Source organism: Papio anubis, chromosome 4 (assembly GCF_008728515.1).
Source record: "Papio anubis isolate 15944 chromosome 4, Panubis1.0, whole genome shotgun sequence".
Classification (NCBI taxonomy): Eukaryota; Metazoa; Chordata; class Mammalia; order Primates; family Cercopithecidae; genus Papio; species Papio anubis.
The window spans coordinates 128,555,346-128,576,716 of record NC_044979.1 but is presented as its reverse complement, the minus strand read 5'-3'; the positions used below and the strand labels follow the sequence as shown (position 1 = coordinate 128,576,716).

The window sequence follows — 21,371 nt, the reverse complement described above, 5'->3', positions numbered from 1 at the left end:
ACTGTAAGTCTTCCCATCTGTGAAACAATGGCAGAGCAAGTTAGTTTAGTTTTAGTGCAATGTTTCAAATGGCAGGGCAAATTAGTTTAGTTTTAGTGCAATGTTTTAAATGGCAGGGCAAGTTAGTTTAGTTTTAGTGCAGTGTTTCAGTTCTGATGCTCACTATAAGTGCTCTCCAGAATGGGAAGAAACAATAGGCCAGTACTTAAGCTCTCATACTAAGAATTAAAGGCCCAAAATCACCAAAGAACACCTGCAAAAACTAGAAGAAATGGCTGTATCCTCAAATGTGCAGACATCAACATAAACAAGCAACGATTATGAAAACTTAGGGAAATATGACACCACCAAAAGAAACCAACAAAGCTCCACCAGTGGACTCAGAAGAATTGAAGACCTATGAAATGTCAGATAGAATTCAGAATAAGCCTCTTAAAAAAGTTCAGGGAATCACAAGAAAATAGAGATAGAAAATTAAATGAAATTTAGAAAGCAATCCAGGAGTATAGAGAGAAATTTGACAAAGAAATAGAAACAAGTTAAAAACAAATAGAAATCCTATCTATAAACAATACAGTAACTGAACTGAAATAACTCATTGGAAAGCTTTAGCAGCAGACTTGATCAAAGAAAAGAATTGGTGAGCTTAAGGACAGAACATAGGAAATTACCCATTCAGAGGAGCAAGAATAAAAAAGGGTAAAGAATACCTACAAGAATTGTGGAATACCATCAAGCAAACTAACCTCTACATAATAGAAATTCCTGAAGATGAGGAAGAAAAGGGTGTAGAAAGCATACTTAAGCAAACCATAGCTGAAAAAGTCCCAAATCTGGAGAAAGATGACATTGTCTAGGTACAGGAAGCTCACTGATCAGCAATTAAAATCAACCCAAAGAAGAAATACCTATGACACATAACAATCCGGTTAACAAAAATCAAACGCAAAGAAAGAATACTCAAGGCAGCAAGAGAAAAGAAATGTATCCCATTCAACAGACCCCAATAGAGCTTTCAGCAGATATCCCAGCAGAAACCCTGCAGACCAGAAGAGAGTGGAATGCCATATTTAGAGTGCTGAAGGAAAAGAAAAAAACTGCCAAGCAAGAATACTGTACCCAGCAAAGTTACCCTTTATAAACACAAAGGCAAGATAAAGATTTTCCCAGACAAACAAAAGTTGAGGGAATTCATCAACACCAGACCAATCTTACAAAAAATGCTAAAGGGAGCTCTTCAGTAAGAAAGTGAAGGATGCTAATGGGTAAAAAGAAAGCATCTAATGGTGTTAAACTCACTGGCAAAAGAAAACTCACTAGTAAAATAAGAATTCTGACAAATTCAGAATATTCTAATACTGTAAATGGGGTGAGTAAACCACTTATATTTTAAGTATAAAGACGAAAAGCCAAAACTTTTTTTTTAAAGACAGAGCCTCACTCTGTCACCCAGGCTGGAGAGCGCAGTGGTGCAGTCTTAGCTCACTGCAACCTGCGCCTTCCAGGTTGAAGCAATTCTCATGTCTCAGCTTCTGAGTAGCGGGGATTACAGATATGTGCCAACACACCTGGCTCATTTTTGTATTTTAAGTAGAGACAGGGTTTCACCATGTTGGCCAGGCTGGTCTCGATTTCCTGACCTCAGGTGATCTGCCCATTTCTGCCTCCAAAAGTGCTGGGATTACAGGCTTGAGCCACCACATCTGGCCGACAAAACTATTAAAAACAATAACTACAACAGTTATTTAAGAGACAGACAATTGTTTAAGCAATAAAAAGATTAAATCGAAACATCAGAAAGTCAAAATGGCAATGGTGGTGTTAAAGTATAGAGTTTGTTTTTGTTACTTTTCTTTGCAAAGTTAAGTGATTATCAGTTTAAAATGACCTATTATAAGATTTTTTTTGTAAGCCTCACAGTAACCATAAAGCAAAAACCTATAGTAGATACACTAAAAATGAACACAAAATCAAAGCACGCTGCTAGAGAAAATCACTTACCATAGAGGAAGACAGTAAGAAAGGAAAATAGGAAGAAAGAATCTACAAAACAACCAAAAACAAGGAACAACATGGCAGTAGTAAACCCTTACCTATCAGCAATAGCCTTGAATATAAATGGATTAAATTCTCCAATTAAGAGTGGCAGAATGGATTAAAAAACAAGACCCAGCCATATGCTGGCTACAAGAAACTCACTTCATCCATAAAGATAAGCACAGACTGAAAGTGAAGGTATGCACAAAGATAATTTATGCAAATGGAAACCAAAAAAGAGCAAGAGTGCCTATAGTTTTATCACATAAAATAAACTTAAATCAAGATGGTTAAAAAAAGAGAAGGCCATTATATAATGACAAAGGGGTCAATACAGCAAGAGGATATAACAATTGTAAATATATACAGACCCAACGCGAGAGCACCCAAAAATATAAAACAAATATTAATAGACCTAAAAAGAGAGATAGATTGCAATACAGTAATACTAGGGAACATCCACACTTTCAATGTGAACAGATCATCCAGACAGAAAAGCAACAAAGAAACATAGACGTTAAACTGTACTCTGGACCAAATGGACCTAACAGACATTTACAGAACATTCCATCCAACAGTTGCTAAATACACATTGTTCTCAACAGCACATGGAATATTCTCCAGGATTGATCATACATTAGGTCATAAAACAAGTGTTAACAAATTTTTAAAATTGAAATTATATTTATCTTTTCTGGCCACAGTGGAATAAAACTAGAAATCCATAATCAAAGGAACATTGGAAACAGTACAAACTGATGGAAATTAAACAACAAATGGACCAGTGAAGAAATTTTAAAGTAAATTTTAAAATTTCTTGAGACAAACGAAAATAGAAACAAAATACCAAAACCTATGGAATACAGCAAAAGCAGTTCTAAGAGGGAAGTGTATAGCGGTAAACATCTATATCAAAAAGTAAAAAGACTTCAAATAAACAACCTAATGATACACCTCAAGGAACTAGAAAAGCAAAACTAAACAAACCCCCAATTTTTTATTCTTTTTTTCTCCCTGAAAAAAGGCACCTAAAAAACCAAAGTTAATAGAAAGAATAAAGGAGCGGAAGTAAATGAAACCAAGACTAAAAGAATACAAAGATCAATGAAATGAAAATGGTTTTTTTTGAACAGGTAACCAAAATTGACAAACCTTTAACAAGACTGTGGGTGGGAGGGTGCGGGGGGAGAGAAGACCCAAATAAGTAAAACCAGAGGTGAAAAATGAGACATTGTCAGTGATACCACAGATATACAAAAGATCATTAGAGACTACTATGAACAACTGTACACCAAAAAATTGCAAAGCCTAGAAGAAATGTATGAACTCCCTGACACATTCAACCTACCGAGATTGGATGAGGAAGAAACAAAAGACCTCAACAAACCAGTAATGAGTAATGAGATTGAAGCCATATTTAAAAAGTCTCTCAACCAAGAAAAGCCCAGGACCTGTTGCTTCACTGCGAAATTCTGTCAAACATTTAAAGAATTAATACCAATTCAACTCAAACTCCTCAAAACGAAATTTTTTTTGGAAGAGAAGGGAATACTTCCCAACTGATTCTACAAGGGCATCATTACCCTGATACTAAAACCAGACAAGGATGCAACAAGAAAATGACAGGCCAGCATCCCTGATGAACATAGATGCAAAAATCCTCGACAAAATACTGACAAACCGAGTTCAACAACACATTAAAAAGATCATCCTGGGATACAAAGAGGGGAAGAACAGACACCAGGCATACTTGAGGGTGGGGGGTTGGAGGAAGGAGAGGATCAGAAAAAATACCTATTGGGTACTATGCTTATTACCTGGATGATGAAATAATCTGTACATCAAGCCTCTGTGACACGCAGTTTACCCATATAACAAACCTGCACATGTACCTCTCAACCTAAAAAGAAAGAGAGATTATCATGATCAAGTAGAATTCCCAGGGATGCAAGGATGATTCAACATACAGAAATCAGTAAACAAGGTACATCACATTAATACAGTCAAGACCAAAAACCATATGATGATTTCAGTAGATGCTGAAAAAGCATTCAGTAGAATTCAACATCCCTTCTTGATAAAAATTCTCAACAAACTGGGTATAGAAGGAACATACTTCGGCCAGGTGTGGTGGCTCACGCCTGTAATCCCAGCACTTTGGGAGGCTGAGGTGGGTGGATCCCTTGGAGTCAGGAGTTTGAGACCAGCCTGGCCAACATGGTGAAACCCCATCTCTACTAAAAATACAAAGATTAGCTGGGTGTGGCGGTGCACACCTGTAATCCCAGCTATTTGAGAGGCTGAGGTGAGAGAATCACTTGAGCCGGGTGGGGGGCGGAGGTTGCAGTGAGCTGAGATTGCGCCACTGCACTCCAGCCTGGGTGATAGAGCGAGACTGTATCTCAAAAGAGAAAAAAAAAGAAGGAACGTATCTCAAACCATATATGACAAACCCACAGCTAACGTCATATTCAACAGTGAAAAGTTGAATAATTTTTATCTAAGATCAGGAACAAGACAAGGATGCCCACTCTAACCACTTCTGTTCAACTTAGTACTTGAAGTCCTAGCCCAAGCAATTAGGCAAGAGAAAGAAATAAAGGGTACCCAAATCAGAAAGGAAGAAACCACATTATCTTTATTTGCATATGACGTGATCCTGTATTTAGAAAAACCTCAAGACTCCACCAAAAACTGCTAGAACTGATAAACAAATTCAGTTAAATTTCAGGGTACAAAATCAACATGACAAAAATCTGTAACATTTCTGTACATCAACAGCAAGCAATCTGAAAAAGAAGTCAGAAAAGCAATCCCATTTACATAGCTACAAAAAATAAAATACCTAGGAATAAACTTAACCAAATAAGTGAAGAATCTCTGTGATGAAAACTATAAAAGATTGATGACAGAAATTGAAGAGGACATACAGAAAATGAAAAGATACTTCATACTCATGGATTAGAAGAATTAATATTGTTATGGAGTTCGAGACCAGCCTGACCAACATGGTGAAACCCCATCTCTACTAAAAATGGAAAAATTAGCCAGGCCTGGTGACGGGCGCCTGTAATCCCAGCTACTCAGGAGACTGAGGCAGGAGAATCACTTGAACCTGGGAGGCAGAGGTTGCAGCAAGCCAAGATCATGCCACTGCACTCCAGCCTGGGCGACAGAGCGAGACTCCATCTCAAAAGTCAGTATTACCCAAAGTAATCTACAGAGTCAGTATAATCTCCATGAAAACACCAATGACATTTTTCACAGAAATAGAAAAAAAATCCTAAAATTTGTGTGGAATGACAGAAGACCTTGAATACCTAAAGCTATCCTGAGCAGAAAGAACAAAGCTGGAGACATCACACTGCCTGACTTTGAATACCACAAAGCTATGTTAGCCAAAACACCTTGATTCTATATGTATGTACACAAATTTTATACACACATAGGTATATAAAATACCTACAAAATTTTTGTTTTTTGAGACAGTGTCTCGCTTTGTTGCCCAGGCTGGAGTGCAGTGGCGTGATCTTGGCTTGCTGCAACCTCTGCCTCCCAGGTTCAAGCAGTTCTCTGCCCCAGCCTCCCAAGTAGCTGGGATTACAGGCACCCGCCACAAACGCCTGGCTAATATTTTTGTATTTTTAGTAGAGATGGGGTATCACCATCTTAGTCAGGCTGGTCTTGAACTCCTGACTTCATGATCCACCTGCCTCGGCCTCCCAAAGTGCTGGGATTACAGGTGTGAGCCACTGCACTCGGCCTGGACCTACAAAATTATACTTGGAGAATCCTGACAAAAAGGCTGGCTGAGAAAGCACACCCATAATTATACTCAACTCTCATATACAGAACTCCAGTTAACTTTGTAGTGCTTCATAGCCAAGACTCGCCAGAAATTGGCAGAACATCTCTAACATAAGAGAGACCAAAAGAAAGGGAAAAATGTACCTCAGAGATAACAAAAACAATGTAATAAGCAAAAGAAAAAATGTAAATGAACTGTAATTAATATTCTTGTAGAGGTAAGGTGAAGGAACAAGAATAAATTGCTATTTTCTAAAACAAAAACATTCAGAAAGCTTGGGAACTAAAAATAAGAGCTGAAATTTAAAATCAGTGATTGAATAAAGTTGAGAAAATATCTTATAAAACAAAAAGAGAAAACAAGAGATGACTTAGAGAAAAAAGATAAGAAACGGGGAAGCAAAATTCAAGTTGTCCAATGTTTAACTGACCGGAATTCCAGAAAAAGAGAATAGAGAAAATGAACAGCAGGATATTATCAAAGTAACAATGTAGGAATAGATGGACATGCATCTGTTTCCAATACCATTGAGTGAAGAAAATAAACCACAGTACCATGAAATTGTAGAACACCAAGGATGAAGATAAGCTGCAAAAACTGAAAAATCAACTCTTCAATCAGAAAATTGAGGTTTCAGGGCAAACCATTCTCCCAAAAACTGGAGGGAAAGGTACATACTGAGAATCACAGATTACCTCTAGAAACCTCACCGGATGCTCAGGGTAAAGAGGAAAATCTCCTCAAGCTTCAGGTAGGGAGAAGGGGAATCCTCATCTTGAAATAAGCCAGAGCACTCCTTAGCAATGGTTTGCTCTCAAAGTAAACTGTTTTATCAAGCCTAATTGACATGTGCTTTACCAGAGCCTAATTGACCTGGAGGAAGATGTGTTAGTCCATTTGGCATTGCTATAAAATACCCGAGACTGGTAATTTATAAAGAAGAGGGGTTTATGCCGGGCGCGGTGGCTCAAGCCTGTAATCCCAGCACTTTGGGAGGCTGGGACGGGCGGATCACGAGGTCAGGAGATCGAGACTATCCTGGCTAACATGGTGAAACCCCGTCTCTACTAAAAAATACAAAAAACTAGCCGGGCGTGGCCGCGGGCGCCTGTAGTCCCAGCTACTCGGGAGGCTGAGGCAGGAGAATGGCGTGAACCCGGGAGGCGGAGCTTGCAGTGAGCCGAGATCGCTCCACTGCACTCCAGCCTGGGCGACAGAGCGAGACTCCATCTCAAAAAAAAAAAAGAAGAGGGGTTTATTTGGCTCACATTTCTGCAGGCTGTACCAGAAGCATGGCACCAGCATCTATCTGCTCAGCTTCTGGTGAGGCCTCAGGAAGCTTTCCCTTATGGTGGGACACAAAGGGGAGCAGGCACAGCACATGGAGAGAGAGAGAGCAAGAGAGAGAGGGGAGGGAGGTGCCAGACTCTTTAACAACCAGATCTCGCACCAGCTCTTGCGTGAACCATAGTAATAGAGTAAGAACTCACTCGTAAGTGCAGGGACAACATCAAGCCATTCATGAGGGATCTGGCCCCATGACCCAAACAGTTCCCACTAGGCCCCCACCTTCAACACTGGGAACCACATTTCAGCATGAGTTGGAGGGGAAAAATACCCAAAGTGTATCAGAAGGGAAACACCCAACCGCAGCCCTCTCTAGCCTTCCTGTCTTACCTAATGGGGGGAGAAGGGAACCTGAGAAGCCCTTGTGAAAGTCACGGCCCAGGCACACAGGCTCACTAAAAGACTGAGAACTAATTATGTGGTTATAGGACACTCCCCCCACCACACAGACACCTCACCACCACCGATCTGTCTCCTGTATAATGATAGTGGATTACTGCTAAACGAACTAATTTTGAGACCCTGTTTTAATAAGGAGTCTTTAGGGAAACCAAGAAACGGTAAGAGATACAAAAACAAGGATGTGATTGCAACAACATGGATGCAGCTGGAGGCCATTATCCTAAGTGAATTAATGCTGAAACAACCAGAACTACATGTTCCCAACTCCTAAGTGGGAGCTAGACATTGGGTATTCATGGACATAAAGATGGGAACAGTAGACACTGGGGACTGCAAGACAGGGGAGAGAGGGAGGGGAGAAAGGGTTGAAAAGCTGCCTATTGGGTACTGTGCTCCCGACCAGAGTAGCAGGATCAGTTGTACGCCGGACCTCAGCATCACACAAAATACCCTTGTAACCTGCACAAGTCCCTCTGAATCTAAAATAAAAATTGATTTAGAAAAAGGACACTAAAGGAAATTTAACCTATACAGCTACACAAAACAGTAAACACAACCCAACTCTTAGCCAGAGAAACATAAAGCCTCAAGCAAAAGGACTCTTTACTGCAGTTTCTTCTATACAGTATATCATGTCTGCTTTCAACAGAAACTTACAAGACATGCTAAAAGACAAAAATCAAAAGTTGCATAAGGCATAACAAGAATCAGAACCATTGCCAAACTCATTTATGGCAGCAATTTTGGAATAATCAGACAGGAAATTTTAAGTAAGTATGATTAATACACTAAAGGCTCTAATGGAGAAAGTAAACAACATGCAAGAAAGATGGATAACATAAGCAGACAATAGAAACTCTAAGAAAGAACCCAAAAGAAATACTAGAAATAAACAATACTATAACAGAAATGAAAAATGCCTTTGGACTTACTGATAGACTGGAAAGGACAATAGATAACCTGGGAAAGACTCAGTGAGCTTGAAGATATGTCAATAGAAAGTTCCAAAACTTAAACTGCAAAGAGAAAAAAGAATAAAAATGACAGAACATGGCAGGGCCTGGTGGCTCAAACTGTATCTCAGCACTTCAGGAGGCCCAAGTGGGAAGATCACTTGAGACCAAGATTGAAGACCTGCCTGGGCAACAGAGAGAGATCTGTTGACTCCACAAAAAAGGAAAAGAATAGGATATCCAAAAACTGTGGGACAGTTATGAAATTATATATATTTAAGTCCTTGCTTTGGCTGAACATACACTAAAATTGGAACAATACAGAGACACAACATGTACAACATGGCCCTGTGCAAGGATGATATGTAAGGTCATGAAGCATAGAAAAAACATTTCTAATTTTTTTTTTTTTTTTAGATGGAGTCTCACTCTGTCACCCAAGCTGGAGTGCATGGCATGATCCCGGCTCACTGCAACCTCTGCTGCCCAGGTTCAAACGATTCTCCTGCCTCAGCCTCCCAAGTAGCTGCCACCACGCTTGGCTAATTTTTGTAATTTTAGTAGAGACTGGGTTTCACCATCTTGGGCAAGCTGGTCTTGAACTCCTGACCTCGTGTTCCACCCGCCTTGGCCTCCCAAAGTGCTGGGGTTACAGGTGTGAGGTACCTCACCCAGCCAACATTTCTTATTTATTTATTTATTTTTTAGACAGAGTCTCACTCTGTTGCCCAGGCTGGAGTGCAGTGGCATGATCTAGGCTCACTGCAAGCTCCGCCTCCTGGGCTTATGCCATTCTCCTGCCTCAGCCTCCCGAGTAGCTGGGACTACAGGCAAAGAAAACAGGAAAAGAGAGAAAAGAAAACAGGAAAAGAAAACAGGAAAAGAGAGAAAGGAATAGAAGAACCATCTGAAGTAATAATGTCTGAGTATTTTCAAAACTAAAGACAGACATCAAACCACAAATCCAGTTTAGAAAGTTAAGAAAACAAGCAAGATAAATACCAAATGTCAGGTGGGGTGGCTCACACCTGTAATCCCAGCACTTTGGGAGGCCGAGGTGGGCAGATTACTTGAGGTCAGATTACACCGGCCAACATGGTGAAACCCTGTCTCTACTAAAAATACAAAAATTAGCTGGGCCTGGTGGCAGGTGCTTATAATCCCAGCTACTCGGGAGACTGAGGCAGGAGAATTGCTTGAACCTGGGAGGTGGAGGTTGCAGTGAGCTGGGCGCCACTGTACTCCAACCTGGGAGACAGAGTGAGACTCAATCTCCAAAAAAAAATAATAACATAAATAAATAGATAAATAAATACATACAAGAAAGTCTGTACCTAGGCATATCATAATCAAATAGCAGAAAATCAGATAACATCCTGAAAAAACCTAGAGGACAAAAAACACCTTACTTATGGAGAGTGAACTATTTCTATATTTATTATGTTTTTAATTGTATTTTTATTTTTGTGGTTACCTGGTAAGTGTATGTATTTATGGGGTACATGAGATATTTTGATGCAGGTATACAATGTGTAATAATCACATCAGGATGAATGAGGTATCCATCACCTCAAGCATTTATCATTTTTTTGTATTACAAACCATCTTTATACTCTAGTTGTTTTTAAATATATAGTAAATTGTTGACTGGAGTCACCCTGTTGTGCTATCAAATAATAGATTTTATTCCTTCTATCTAATAATATTTTTGTACCCATTAGCTATCTCCTCCCCTACCCACCTACCCACTACCCTTCCCAGCCTCTGGTAACCATTGTTCTACTCTCTATTTCCATGAGTTCAACTGTCTTAATTTTTAGCTCCCACAAGTAAGTGAGAACACGCAAAGTTTGTCTTTCTATGCCTGGCTTCTTTTACTTAACATAATGACCCCCATTTCCACCCATGGTGTTGCAAATGACAGGATCATTCTTTTTTATGGCTGGATAGTGTGTGTGTGTGTGTGTATATGTATGTGTGTGTATGTGTGTGTGTATATATATATATGCCATCTTTCCTTTATCCATTTATCTGTTGATGGACACTTAGATTGATCCCAAATCTTAGCTATTGTGAATAGTGCTGCAGCAAACGTGATAATGAAGATATCTCCTTGATTTACTGATTTTCCTTCTTTTGGGTATATTCCTGGCAGTGGGATCGCTAAATCATATGGTAGTTCCATTTTTAGTTTTTTGAGGAACCTCCATACTGTTCTCCATGATGGCTGTAGTAATTTATATTCCCACCAGCAGTGTAGCAGGGTTCCCCTTTCTCCACATCGTTATTGCCTGTCTGTTGGATAAAAGCCATTTTAACTGGTGTGAGATGATATCTCATTGTAGTTTTGATTTGCATCTCCCTGATGGTCATGACGTAATATTGAGTGCCTTTTCATATACCTGCTTACCATTTGTATGTCTACTTTGGAGTAATGTCTATTCTGATCTTTTGCCCATCTTTAAATTGTATTACTAGATTTTTTATTGAGTTGTTTGAGCTCTTAATCTATTCTGGTTATTAATCTCTTGTCAAATGGATAGTTTGCAAATGTTTTCTTCCATGTGGGGAATTGTCGCTTCACTTTGTTGATTGTATCCTTTGCTGCATAGAAGTTTTTGCACTTAGTGTGATCCCATTTGTCCATTTTTGCTTTGGGTGCCTGTCTTTGTGGGGTATTACTCAAGAAATCTTTGCTCAGTGCAATGTCCTGGAGAGTTTTCCAAATGTTTTCTTTTAGTAGGTTCATAGTTTGAGGTTTTAGATTTAAGTATTTAATTCATTTTGATTTGATTTTTGTATATGGCAAGAGATAGGGATCTAGTTTATTTCTTTCTTCTTTTTTTTTTTTTGAGACGGTGTCTCACTGTCTCCCAGGCTGGAGTACAGTGGTGTGATCACAACTCATTGCAACCTCCACCTCCCAGGTTCAAGCAATTCTAATGCCTCAGCCTCCTGAGTAGCTGGGATTTCAGGTGTATGCCACCATGCCTGGCTAATTTTTGTATTTTGAGTAGAGACAGGGTTTCACCATGTTGCCCAGGGTGGTCTCAAACTTCTGGCCTCAAGTGATCCACACTGGCCTTGGCCTCCTAAAGTGCTGGGATTATAGGTGTGAGCAAGTATCTAGTTGTATTCTGCTATATATGGATATCCAGTTTTCCCAGCACCATTTATTGAAGAGACTGTTCTTTCCCCAATGTATGTTCTTGGCACATTTGTTGGAAATGAGTTCTCTGTAGATGTCTGGATATGTTTCTGGGTTATCTCTTCTATTCCATTGGTATGTATGTCTATTTTTATGCCAGTACCATGCTGTTTTAGTTACTATAACTCTGTAGTATAATTCGAATTCAGGTAATGTTACTCCTCCAGTATTGTTCTTTTTGCTCAGGATAGCTTTGGTTATTCTGGATCTTTCATGGTTCCAGGTAAACTTTAGGATTGTTTTTTCTATTTCTGAGAAGAAGTATTTTATTTTATTTGTAGCTATGGTACATGGGATTACTTTCTTGATTTCTTTTTCAGATTGTTCACTGCTGGCACATAAAAATGCTACTGATTTTTGTATGTCGGTTTTGTCTCCTTCAACTTTACTGAATTTATTCTAATCGTTTTTTTGGTGGAGTCTTTTGGATTTTCCAAATATAAGGTTATATTATCTATAAACAAGGATAATTTGACTTCTTCCTTTCTAGTTTGGATGCCCTTTCTTTCTATTGTCTCATCGCTATCAGACTTACAGAGTGAAATATTTAAAGTATTGAAAGAAAAGCCCTACCAACCTATGGTAACTCCATGTTTCCAGTTGGTAGTTGCTTAGGCAAAACACCTTGGAGTCATTCTTGATTCTCCTTGTCCCTCACATCCCACATCCTGTCTTGTAGCATATCGAGATGTAATTAGAAAAAAAAAATCTGTAATCCTCCCCTTCTACTTCTATCTCCTTGGTCCAAGCCATCATTATCTATTCTCTGGATTATTGCTATAGACTCCATACCGCAGTCTAAACAGAGCAACTAGAATGATTGAAGTCCAATCTAGTATTACTACAGAAGCTTCCCATTTCACCACCTGTCTATGAATTACTTAATTTCTCTGTGCCTCAGTTGTTCCATCTGTAAAAAGAGAATAATACCTCCTCAGGAGATTGTGTGATTTGATGAGGAGGCACTTGCTTAATACCAGCCTGATGCATAGAAAATAGTAAAGTTTAGCGGGTTTTTAAATTATTTGTATTTTCAATTTGCCCTTCAAATCAGAAGCTTAGTTTTGTCTTTTTCTTCAGTGCTTGAGGTGGGAGGGTTTGTAGAAACATTTGGATTCTGAATACCTATCTCGTTGCTGTCAAGCAGAATCCTCTCTCTTTTAGTGCCTGAAAATATTCAGATGTCCAGAAACATTGTTAACCAAAGGAAATTCCATTTCTAGCTCTGCTGTTTGTGTAGGCAATGTAGCGGGTCAGTTTCCTGCACTGCGCAGAAATTGCTTTGTCAGTGGAAAATGTTATTTTTCTCGGTTTTACAGTTCCTAACTTTTGAGGCATTTGTTCCCTAGAGGATACTAAAAGAAGGAAATCTCCAGACAGCTGCCCACTGATTTTTTGCTTGAGCTTTATCTGATATTTTACCCTGACCCCTTTTGGTTTTTTATTACATTTGTAACATCACATACCTAGGATTTTTTTTTCTTCTTCATATAAGCCTTACCTATCTGGAACTGTCAGTACTCGGAAGGGACTTAGAGTGTTGAATGTTCCCACTCATATTTCCTGTTAGGCCTTATGCTTTTTATAACAAGCCAAAAAGAGTAAGAAAGATTTCACCATAGATTTGCTAATGGCAATGTAGGATGCAATGAGTGTGGTTTAATGGAAGAGCCCTGGGGTGGGGCCTGTGAGCCTTGCTCTGCCACTGACACCTGTATGACTGCCTGGGCTTGAGTTAAACCTTCTGCATAAATTCTAGCAAAAGAGGCTAGCTCAAAGAGGAGATTCAGTATCTGAATGTCTGAGAGAGTGTGAAAATAAGAAAAGTTGGCCAGGCACAGTGGCTCACGCCTGTATTTGCAGCACTTTGGGAGGCTGAGGTGGGCGGATCACCGAGGTCAGGAGTTCAAGACCAGCCTGACCAATGTGGAGAAACCCCATGTCTACTAAAACTACAAAAAATTAGCCAGATGTGGTAATGCATGCCTGTAATTCCAGCTGCTCGGGAGGCTGAGGCAGGAAAAGCGCTTAAATGTGGGAGGCAAAGGTTGCGGAGAGCCAAGATCATGCCATTATACTCCAGCCTGGGTGACAGAGCGAAACTCCGTCTCAAAAAAAAAAAAAAAAGTCAAGTCACTTGAGACCCCAACCCACTAACAAGAGAAGAGGAACTGGGGCAGGCCCGAACTGAACTGGTTCTGTAAAGCAGCCAGGGCACAGACCAGAGCGGACTATGGGCCTGAGCAGTGTATGCCCTTGGGGCCTGGAAAGTAGGGGCTGGGACTTCATTTCTTGAATAGAGGGAGAAGGAAGGACACGTGAGAATCTGGTAAAAAACCCAAAACAAACAAAACATTCTAGTAGCTTCAGCCCCTCCACTGGTATGGTGTCTTCTTGCCCCACAGACAATAGGCAGGCAAAGTGGATGGAAGCGAGTGCTAACATGATACACAGCTCCCAGGGCTTAGACACTTCCCACCTCAGCAACTGGACCCATCCGAGTTGTGGTGTCAGGGTAGAACAAATGATTCTGTTTTTTGAGACAGAGTGTCGCTCTGGTTGCCTAGGCTGGAGTGCAATGCCGTGATCTCGGCTCACCGCAACCTCCGCCTCCCAGGTTCGAGTGATTCTCCTGCCTCAGCTGCCTGAGTAGCTGGGATTACAGGCGCCCGCCAACACGCTCAGCTAATTTTTTGTATTTTAAGTAGAGACGGGATTTCACCATGTTGGCCAGGCTGGTCTCGAACTCCTGACCTCAGGTGATCCGCCCGCCTTGGCCTCCCAAAGTGCTAGGATTACAGGCCTGAGCTACTGCGCCTGGCTGAACAAATGATTCTTATATGCAGATTTTTTTTTTTTTTAATGATTATTATACTTTAAGTTCTAGGGTACATGTACACAACGTGCAGATTTGTTACATATGTATACATGTGCCATGTTGGTGTGCTGCACCCGTTAACTCGTCATTTACATTAGGTATATCTTCTAATGCTATCCCTCCCCCATACCCCCACCCCACGACAGGCCCCGGTGTGTGATGTTCCCCACGGTGTATCCAAGTGTTCTCATTGTTCAATTCCCACCTATGAGTGAGAACATGCAGTGTTTGGGAACAGCTAGGCCAGCCCCCATTGACTAGGGGAGATGATGGGAGCTTTGAGACACTCCTAGTAGCTGCAGTTTTGTTATCCTGCACCCTGTTCACCTTCCAGGGCCACGCACCTCCATGGAAATACCTTATCTGTAAGCCTTGTGTCTCTACTTCAGTTTAGGCCTCCTAGACTGTAGCAGAGAAAAACAAAAAATAGACCAGGTTTTAGGCACTGCAGGGAAAAAAAGTGTGTTCATTCTCTGAGCCTCCGAAGTAATGCGGCTATTATATTTAGATGGATCAGTAAAAGGAGAAACTTCTTTAGGTTTTTAGGCTTAGGATTCAGCACTGAGATTTCTCTGTGCTCTGAAGGACCATCCAGTAACTGTCCTTCCAATAACTTTCCTTCGTTTCTTGTTACAATCGCGATTCCAGTGGTTATCAAACTTCTTCCTAGTGGATTGCTTTTCCACTCTTGATTGACATTACTTGTTCCCAGGTGTTTTTTTGCTGTTGCAAACGGTGTTGAAATAAACATCTTTGTACTTAAATGATATTTTTTTTTTTTTTGAGACGGAGTCTCACTCTGTCGCCCAGGCTGGAGGTGCAGTGGCGCGATCTCGGCCCACTGCAAGCTCCGCCTCCTGGGTTCACGCGATTCTCCTGCCTCAGCCTCCTGAGTAGCTGGGACTACAGGCGCCCACCACCACGCCTGGCTATTTTTTTGTTTTTTTTTTTAGTAGAGACGGGGTTTCACCGTGTTAGCCAGGATGGTCTCGATCTCCTGACCTCGTGATCCACCCGCCTTGGCCTCCCAAAGTGCTGGGATTGCAGGCGTGAGCCACTGTGCCCAGCCAATATATGTGTATTTTAACAGTAAATTCTTATTTTTATTTTTATTTTTATTTTTTATTTTATTTATTTATTTTTTTTGAGACGGAGTCTCGCTCTGTCGCCCGGGCTGGAGTGCAGTGGCCGGATCTCGGCTCACTGCAAGCTCCGCCTCCCGGTTTACGCCATTCTCCTGCCTCAGCCTCCCGTGTAGCTGGGACTACAGGCGCCCGCCACCTCGCCCGGCTAGTTTTTTTTGTATTTTTTAGTAGAGACGGGGTTTCACCGTGTTAGCCAGGATGGTCTTGATCTCCTGACCTCGTGATCCGCCCGTCTCGGCCTCCCAAAGTGCTGGGATTACAGGCTTGAGCCACCGCGCCCGGCAACAGTAAATTTTTAACATTAAACCACTGACTTAATTCATTTATTGAATTTTGTTGTTGTAGTATATCACACATAGAGTACACCAGTCATTTATCAATAACTGATATGTTCACAAAATGAACACATGCTCATAATCACTACTCATATCAACACAGAAAATTACCAGCACCCTGGAAGCCTGGCTCAGCTTCTCGCTCTCAAAATCACTACCACCTCCTTCCTGTCCAGGGCAAACAGTATCCTGATTTCTAAGATCATTGATTCGTTTTACTTACTTAGCTTTAAATTTTTTAAATGAAGACATAGTATATTATTCTTTGGAATCTGGCTCCCCACCTCCTTATTGTATGTTAAGATTCATCTGTGTTGTTGGTAATGTAGCAGAGTTCATTTTTCTGTTGCCGTATAGTATATCATTATATGCATAGAGCACTTTTTTTATTTATGCATTCTCATTGCACTGTTCTATAGTGCCACCTTGCCATAAACCAGGCATCCATATCTCAGGGGCTGTTTCTGGACCTGTCATTCTGTTCCATTGATATATTTGTCTATCCCTGTGCCAAAAACTGTCTTTCTTATGGCTATATCATTAACTTAGCTAATGCTTAGAGCTATGTAATGTAGATAATTATAGCTGTATAATAATAATGTATCGATATCTGGTAGAATAAGTTCTTCTACTTTGTTATTCTTTTAAAACTACCTTGACTGTTCTTGGCCCTGTGTATTTTCATTTAAGTTTTACAAACAAGTTGAAATTACTCCTTCCCCTCCAAAAAAAAAAAAGCATGCTAGAATTTTGATTGGGAATTCTTTGAGGAGAATGGCCATCTGTACTATGTTAAATCTTCCTGTCCCTGAAAGTGGTATGTCTGTTTATGTGGGTCTTTAATTTCTCTCAATAGTGTTTTATAGTTTTCTGTGTTAAGGTCTTATATATCTTTCACTGATTTACTCTTACATATTCAGTGGGCTTTTAAATGTAATAAATGGTATTTTTAAAATGATTCCTAATTATTGCATGTATTGGAGACATTTTATATATTAAAGCATACGTTTTTAATTATAAGATTTTATGAGATTTAAGGTATATATCATTTTAAGAATCACTTAATATTCAAATTCAAATCACCATGGGAATACTGGGTAAATTGAGGAAAGTAAAGTTGGATTAAATCCAGGGTTGTATCCTTGGAGAATTCAAAAGGAACCAGGAGCTTGTTCCTCAACTGTGTGAGTTCTGTGTTGGTTGCTTCAGAGAGATTGCCTTAGGGCTTGCTTCCTCTCTCAGCTAAAGTGATTGGGATTTGGCAGTCAGGGTGCTTTTGTTTTTCAGGTACCCTGAGCCCTCTCCTAGCCAGCCCGCATCTGTGAGCACTCGGTAAACACAGGGCAGGAGGGAATCGCAGTGAATGGGGATTTCCATCAGTCCTGCCCACTGGCTGCTCTTGGACCGACAGGCTTCTCTCTCATTCTAAACTCCCCAGCAGTGGAGCAGTAAACCCGGCCATGGTCAGGCATGGCACATGTCCTGAAATGATGGGGACTGGACCTGTTGCCTTAAACTCACGCCTGCTTTGTTTTTCCAGGTCTATAAGGGAGAATTCCAACTACCTGACTTTCTTAAAGAAAAACCACAGGTACGGAGTCTGCTTTTTCCTCCTGATGTATACTAGATTGGCTCTTGCATTGAAGTAATATTTTTAAAGAGATAATGAAATTAAAAAGACAGAAACAAGAAACAAAAAAGAAAAGAAGAGATAATGGTATGTGCTGGTGGAAGAAAGATCAGCCTCTGGGACTTGTTGATTTTAACAATAATTTAACACAGTCTTAATTTCAGAGAGCTCAGTGTCTCCCAAAACCAGGGAAATACTTCATTGATAACCAAATGCTGATTGTTTGAGGTCCTGCACAAGCCACCCAGTGGGTAAAGCTACTCCAGCCTTCCAGTGCCTAATTTGAAATAAAAATTTGCAGCGACCCTCTCTGTTCCTACTGTGTATACTGTACATCCATGCCCCTTTGGCTTTTCTCATTTGGAGCCCAGAAGACTTATAAATATATTATGCACACAGTTACTGGCCCTTGGGAAGGACACCAAGAGTTTGAAGGATTAAAGCCAGCACGGTGGCTTATGCCTGTAATCCCAGCAGTTTGGGAGGCCGAGGTCGGTGGATCACTTGAAGTCAGGAGTTCAAGACCAGCATGGCCAACATGGTGAAACCTCAACTCTACTAAACATACAAAGATTAGCCAAGTATTGTGGAAGGTGCCTGTAATCCCAGCTACTTGGGAGGCTGAGACAGGAGAATCACATGAACCGAGAGGTGGAGGTTGCTGAGCCAAGATTGCACCGCTGCACTACAGCCTGTGTGACCGAACAAGACTGCCTAGCTAAAAAGAAAAAATTAGCTAGGCATGGGGGCACAGGCCTATGATCCCAGCTACTTGGGAGGCTGAGGTAGGAGGATCGCTTGATCCCGGGAGGTGGAGGTTGCCATGAGTCTAGATTGTGCCACTGCACTCCAGCCTGGGTGACAGAGTGAGACCCTGTCTTAAAAATAAAAAAAATTAAGCAGATTCAGAGTTTCCCCTGTAATATCCACTCTCACTGACTTGCATTCCAATCCTGTTTCCTGGGTTGGAAAGAAACAGGGAGTCTTGCAGCTGACATGCCTAGAGGAGCCCGCATCCTGCCTCTGGGCATCACCTGTCATCCCCATATAGAAGTCAGAAAAAATGGGCACCCATGGCCTGAGTGCGGCCAACTTCCCTTGCCAGCATGGCATTGATGCATGTTGCCTCCAGGCTGCTGCTGTCAGTGATTAGCTTGTCAGTAGGAAAAGGAGACTCAGTTCTGAACTCAGTTTCTAAAAGCGTTCCAGATAGAGATTGGTGAAACAACACCGCCTCATAGACTTGTGTGAAGTCTAGTTGCCTGAAGCAAGCCTGGAGTAAATGGGCTGCCCTCTCTGAGGGAAGCCATGTCTCACACCAGAGTTGAAGCCTCTTCCTTCCTGACCCTTGTCTAAAAACATTCAGCCGCCAGTAATTGATACATATGACTTGAGTGCTTCAAAGTACTTGCAAGGCGTATTCGTACTCACATATATTTACTATTCATCCATTCATTCACTTATTCACCAGTTGTCTACCCAGCGTGTACTATGGTGAGGCATTGGAGTAAGTCCTCAGGAGTCACAGGAGGAGCTCCTGATTTATCCAGAAGACTCCCACCACCTCGTGCAGACAAGGGGGCACAGAGCTCTGGGCCCAGGCTGGGCATGAGGTCCCAGAAACCTGGGCAGATTCATGAACAGACTCACTCACAGGCTGTGGAAGTTGGAGCCAGAGAATATTCCAAGAGGCTGTCTTGAAGGAATATAAAATCCAAAAGTGCCTGGGCGTGGTGGTTTACACCTATAATCCCAGCGCTTTGGAAGGCCCAGGTGGGCGGATTGCCTGAGGTCAGGAGTTCGAGATCAGTCTGGCCAACATGGTGACACCCCGTCTCTACTAAAAATACAAAATAATTAGCAAGACTTGGTGGTGTGGGCCTGTAATCCCAGCTACTCAGGAGGCTGAGGCAGGGGAATTGCTTGAACCAGGGAGGTGGAGGTTGCAGTGAGCCAATACTGCACCTCTGCACTCCAGCCTGGGTGACAGAGCGAAAGTCCATAAAAAAAAAAAAAAATTCCAAAACCTGGTTTGCATAACAAGTCTGAAGAAGTCAAGAAAAGGAATTTGAGGCTAAAACTAAAGGGACACCCCTGCTTCACAACGTACCTAAAAATATTTCCAAGTGGATCACACACCTAAATGTGAAAGGCAAAATGATGAAGTTGTTACAGGCCTGCTCACGCCTGTAATCCCAGCACTTTGGGAGGCTGAGGCAGGCAGATTGCTTGAGTCCAGCAGTTCAAAACCAGCCTGGGAAACAGAGCCAAACCTCACCTCTACTAAAAATACAAAAAATTAGCCAGGTGTGGTGCATGCCTATAGTCGCAGCTATTTGGGAGGCTGAGGTGGGAGGATCACTTGAGCCCCAGAGGTCGAGGCTGCAATGAGCCAAGATCACACCACTGCACTCCAGCCTGGGCAATCAACCCTGTCGCACAAAAACGAAGAAGATAATAGAGGAGACCATCTTTATGACCATAAGAGGAAAGGATTTCTTAAGCCCTAAAAAGTACTAATTATTAATTTAAAGGTGGATAATATGAACTACATTATAATTGAGGATGTTTATGTAATAAAAATCATCATAAGAAGAGTAAAAAAGTGAGCCTAAGTAGGAGAACATATTTGAAACAAAGGACTCATCTGAGGCCGAGCTCAGTGGCTCATGAGCCTGTAATCCCAGCACTTTGGGAGGCCAAGGTGGGTGGATCACGAGGGCAGGAGTTTGAGAACAGACTGGCCAACATAGTGAAATTCCATCTCTACTAAAAATACAAAAAAAATTAGCTGGGCGTGGTGGCAGGCGACTGTAATCCCAGCTACTTGGGAGGCTGAGGCAGGAGAATCGCTTGAACTCAGGAGGCAGAGGCTGAAGTGAGCCAAGATCATGCCACTGCACTCCAACCTGGGTAACAGTGTGAGACTCTGTCTCAAAAAAAAAAAAAGGACTCATCTGTGGAATATAGATCTTTCCTACAGATCATAAGGGAATTTTTTTTAATTGGGCAAAAAGCCTGGACAACATAGCAAGACCCTATCTCTATCAAAAAATTAGCTGGGCGGGGCCAGGTGCAATGGCTCACATCTGTAATCCTAGCACTTTGGGAGGCTGAGGCGGGTGGATCACTTGAGATCAGCAGTTCAAGACCAGCCTGGTAAACATGGCAAAACCCCATCTCTAAGAACAAATACCAGAAAATTAGGCGGGCATGGTGGCACACACCTGTAATCCCAGCTGCTCCCGAGGCTGAGGCAGGAGAATTGCTTGAACCCAGGAGGCAGAGGTTGCAGTGAAGTGAGATTGCACCACTGCACTCCAGCCTGGGTGACACAGCAAGACTCGATCTCAAAAAAAAAAAAAGAAAAAAAAGAAGCTGAGCATGGTGGCATACTTGGGAAGCTGAGGCAGGATGATCCGTTGAGCCCAGGCAGTGAGCTGTGATTGTGCCACTGCGCTCCAGCCTGGGTAACAGAGGGAAACCTTGTCTACTAAAAAAAGAAACAAAAAATCATGCAGAAGCATGCATGCACACAGACACACACACACAGACACACACACACACACACACACACAGAGAAAGGGCCCATAAGGTCTTAAATGAGCTGAAACCCAAAGAACCTTCA

General features: G+C 41.5%; 1 protein-coding gene and 1 pseudogene across 4 annotated transcripts in view; both read left to right on the top strand.

Moving 5' to 3' along the window:
• TPST1 (tyrosylprotein sulfotransferase 1) overlaps positions 1-21,371 on the top strand; it is a 141,419-nt gene that overhangs the window by 115,951 nt on the left and 4,097 nt on the right. For 2 of the 4 annotated variants that reach the window (XM_009202877.3, XM_017956668.3), the window contains exon 4: positions 17,654-18,062. The exons of 1 other annotated variant lie outside the window; for it this stretch is intronic. In XM_009202877.3, the coding sequence (XP_009201141.2) occupies positions 17,654-17,740 (87 nt within the window). In that variant the 3' untranslated portion in view covers positions 17,741-18,062. Of the gene's footprint in view, positions 1-17,653; positions 18,063-21,371 lie in introns of those variants that run through there. One more of the 4 variants, XM_031664893.1, reaches the window with a different exon arrangement.
• LOC116274744 lies at positions 8,828-8,940 on the top strand (annotated as a pseudogene).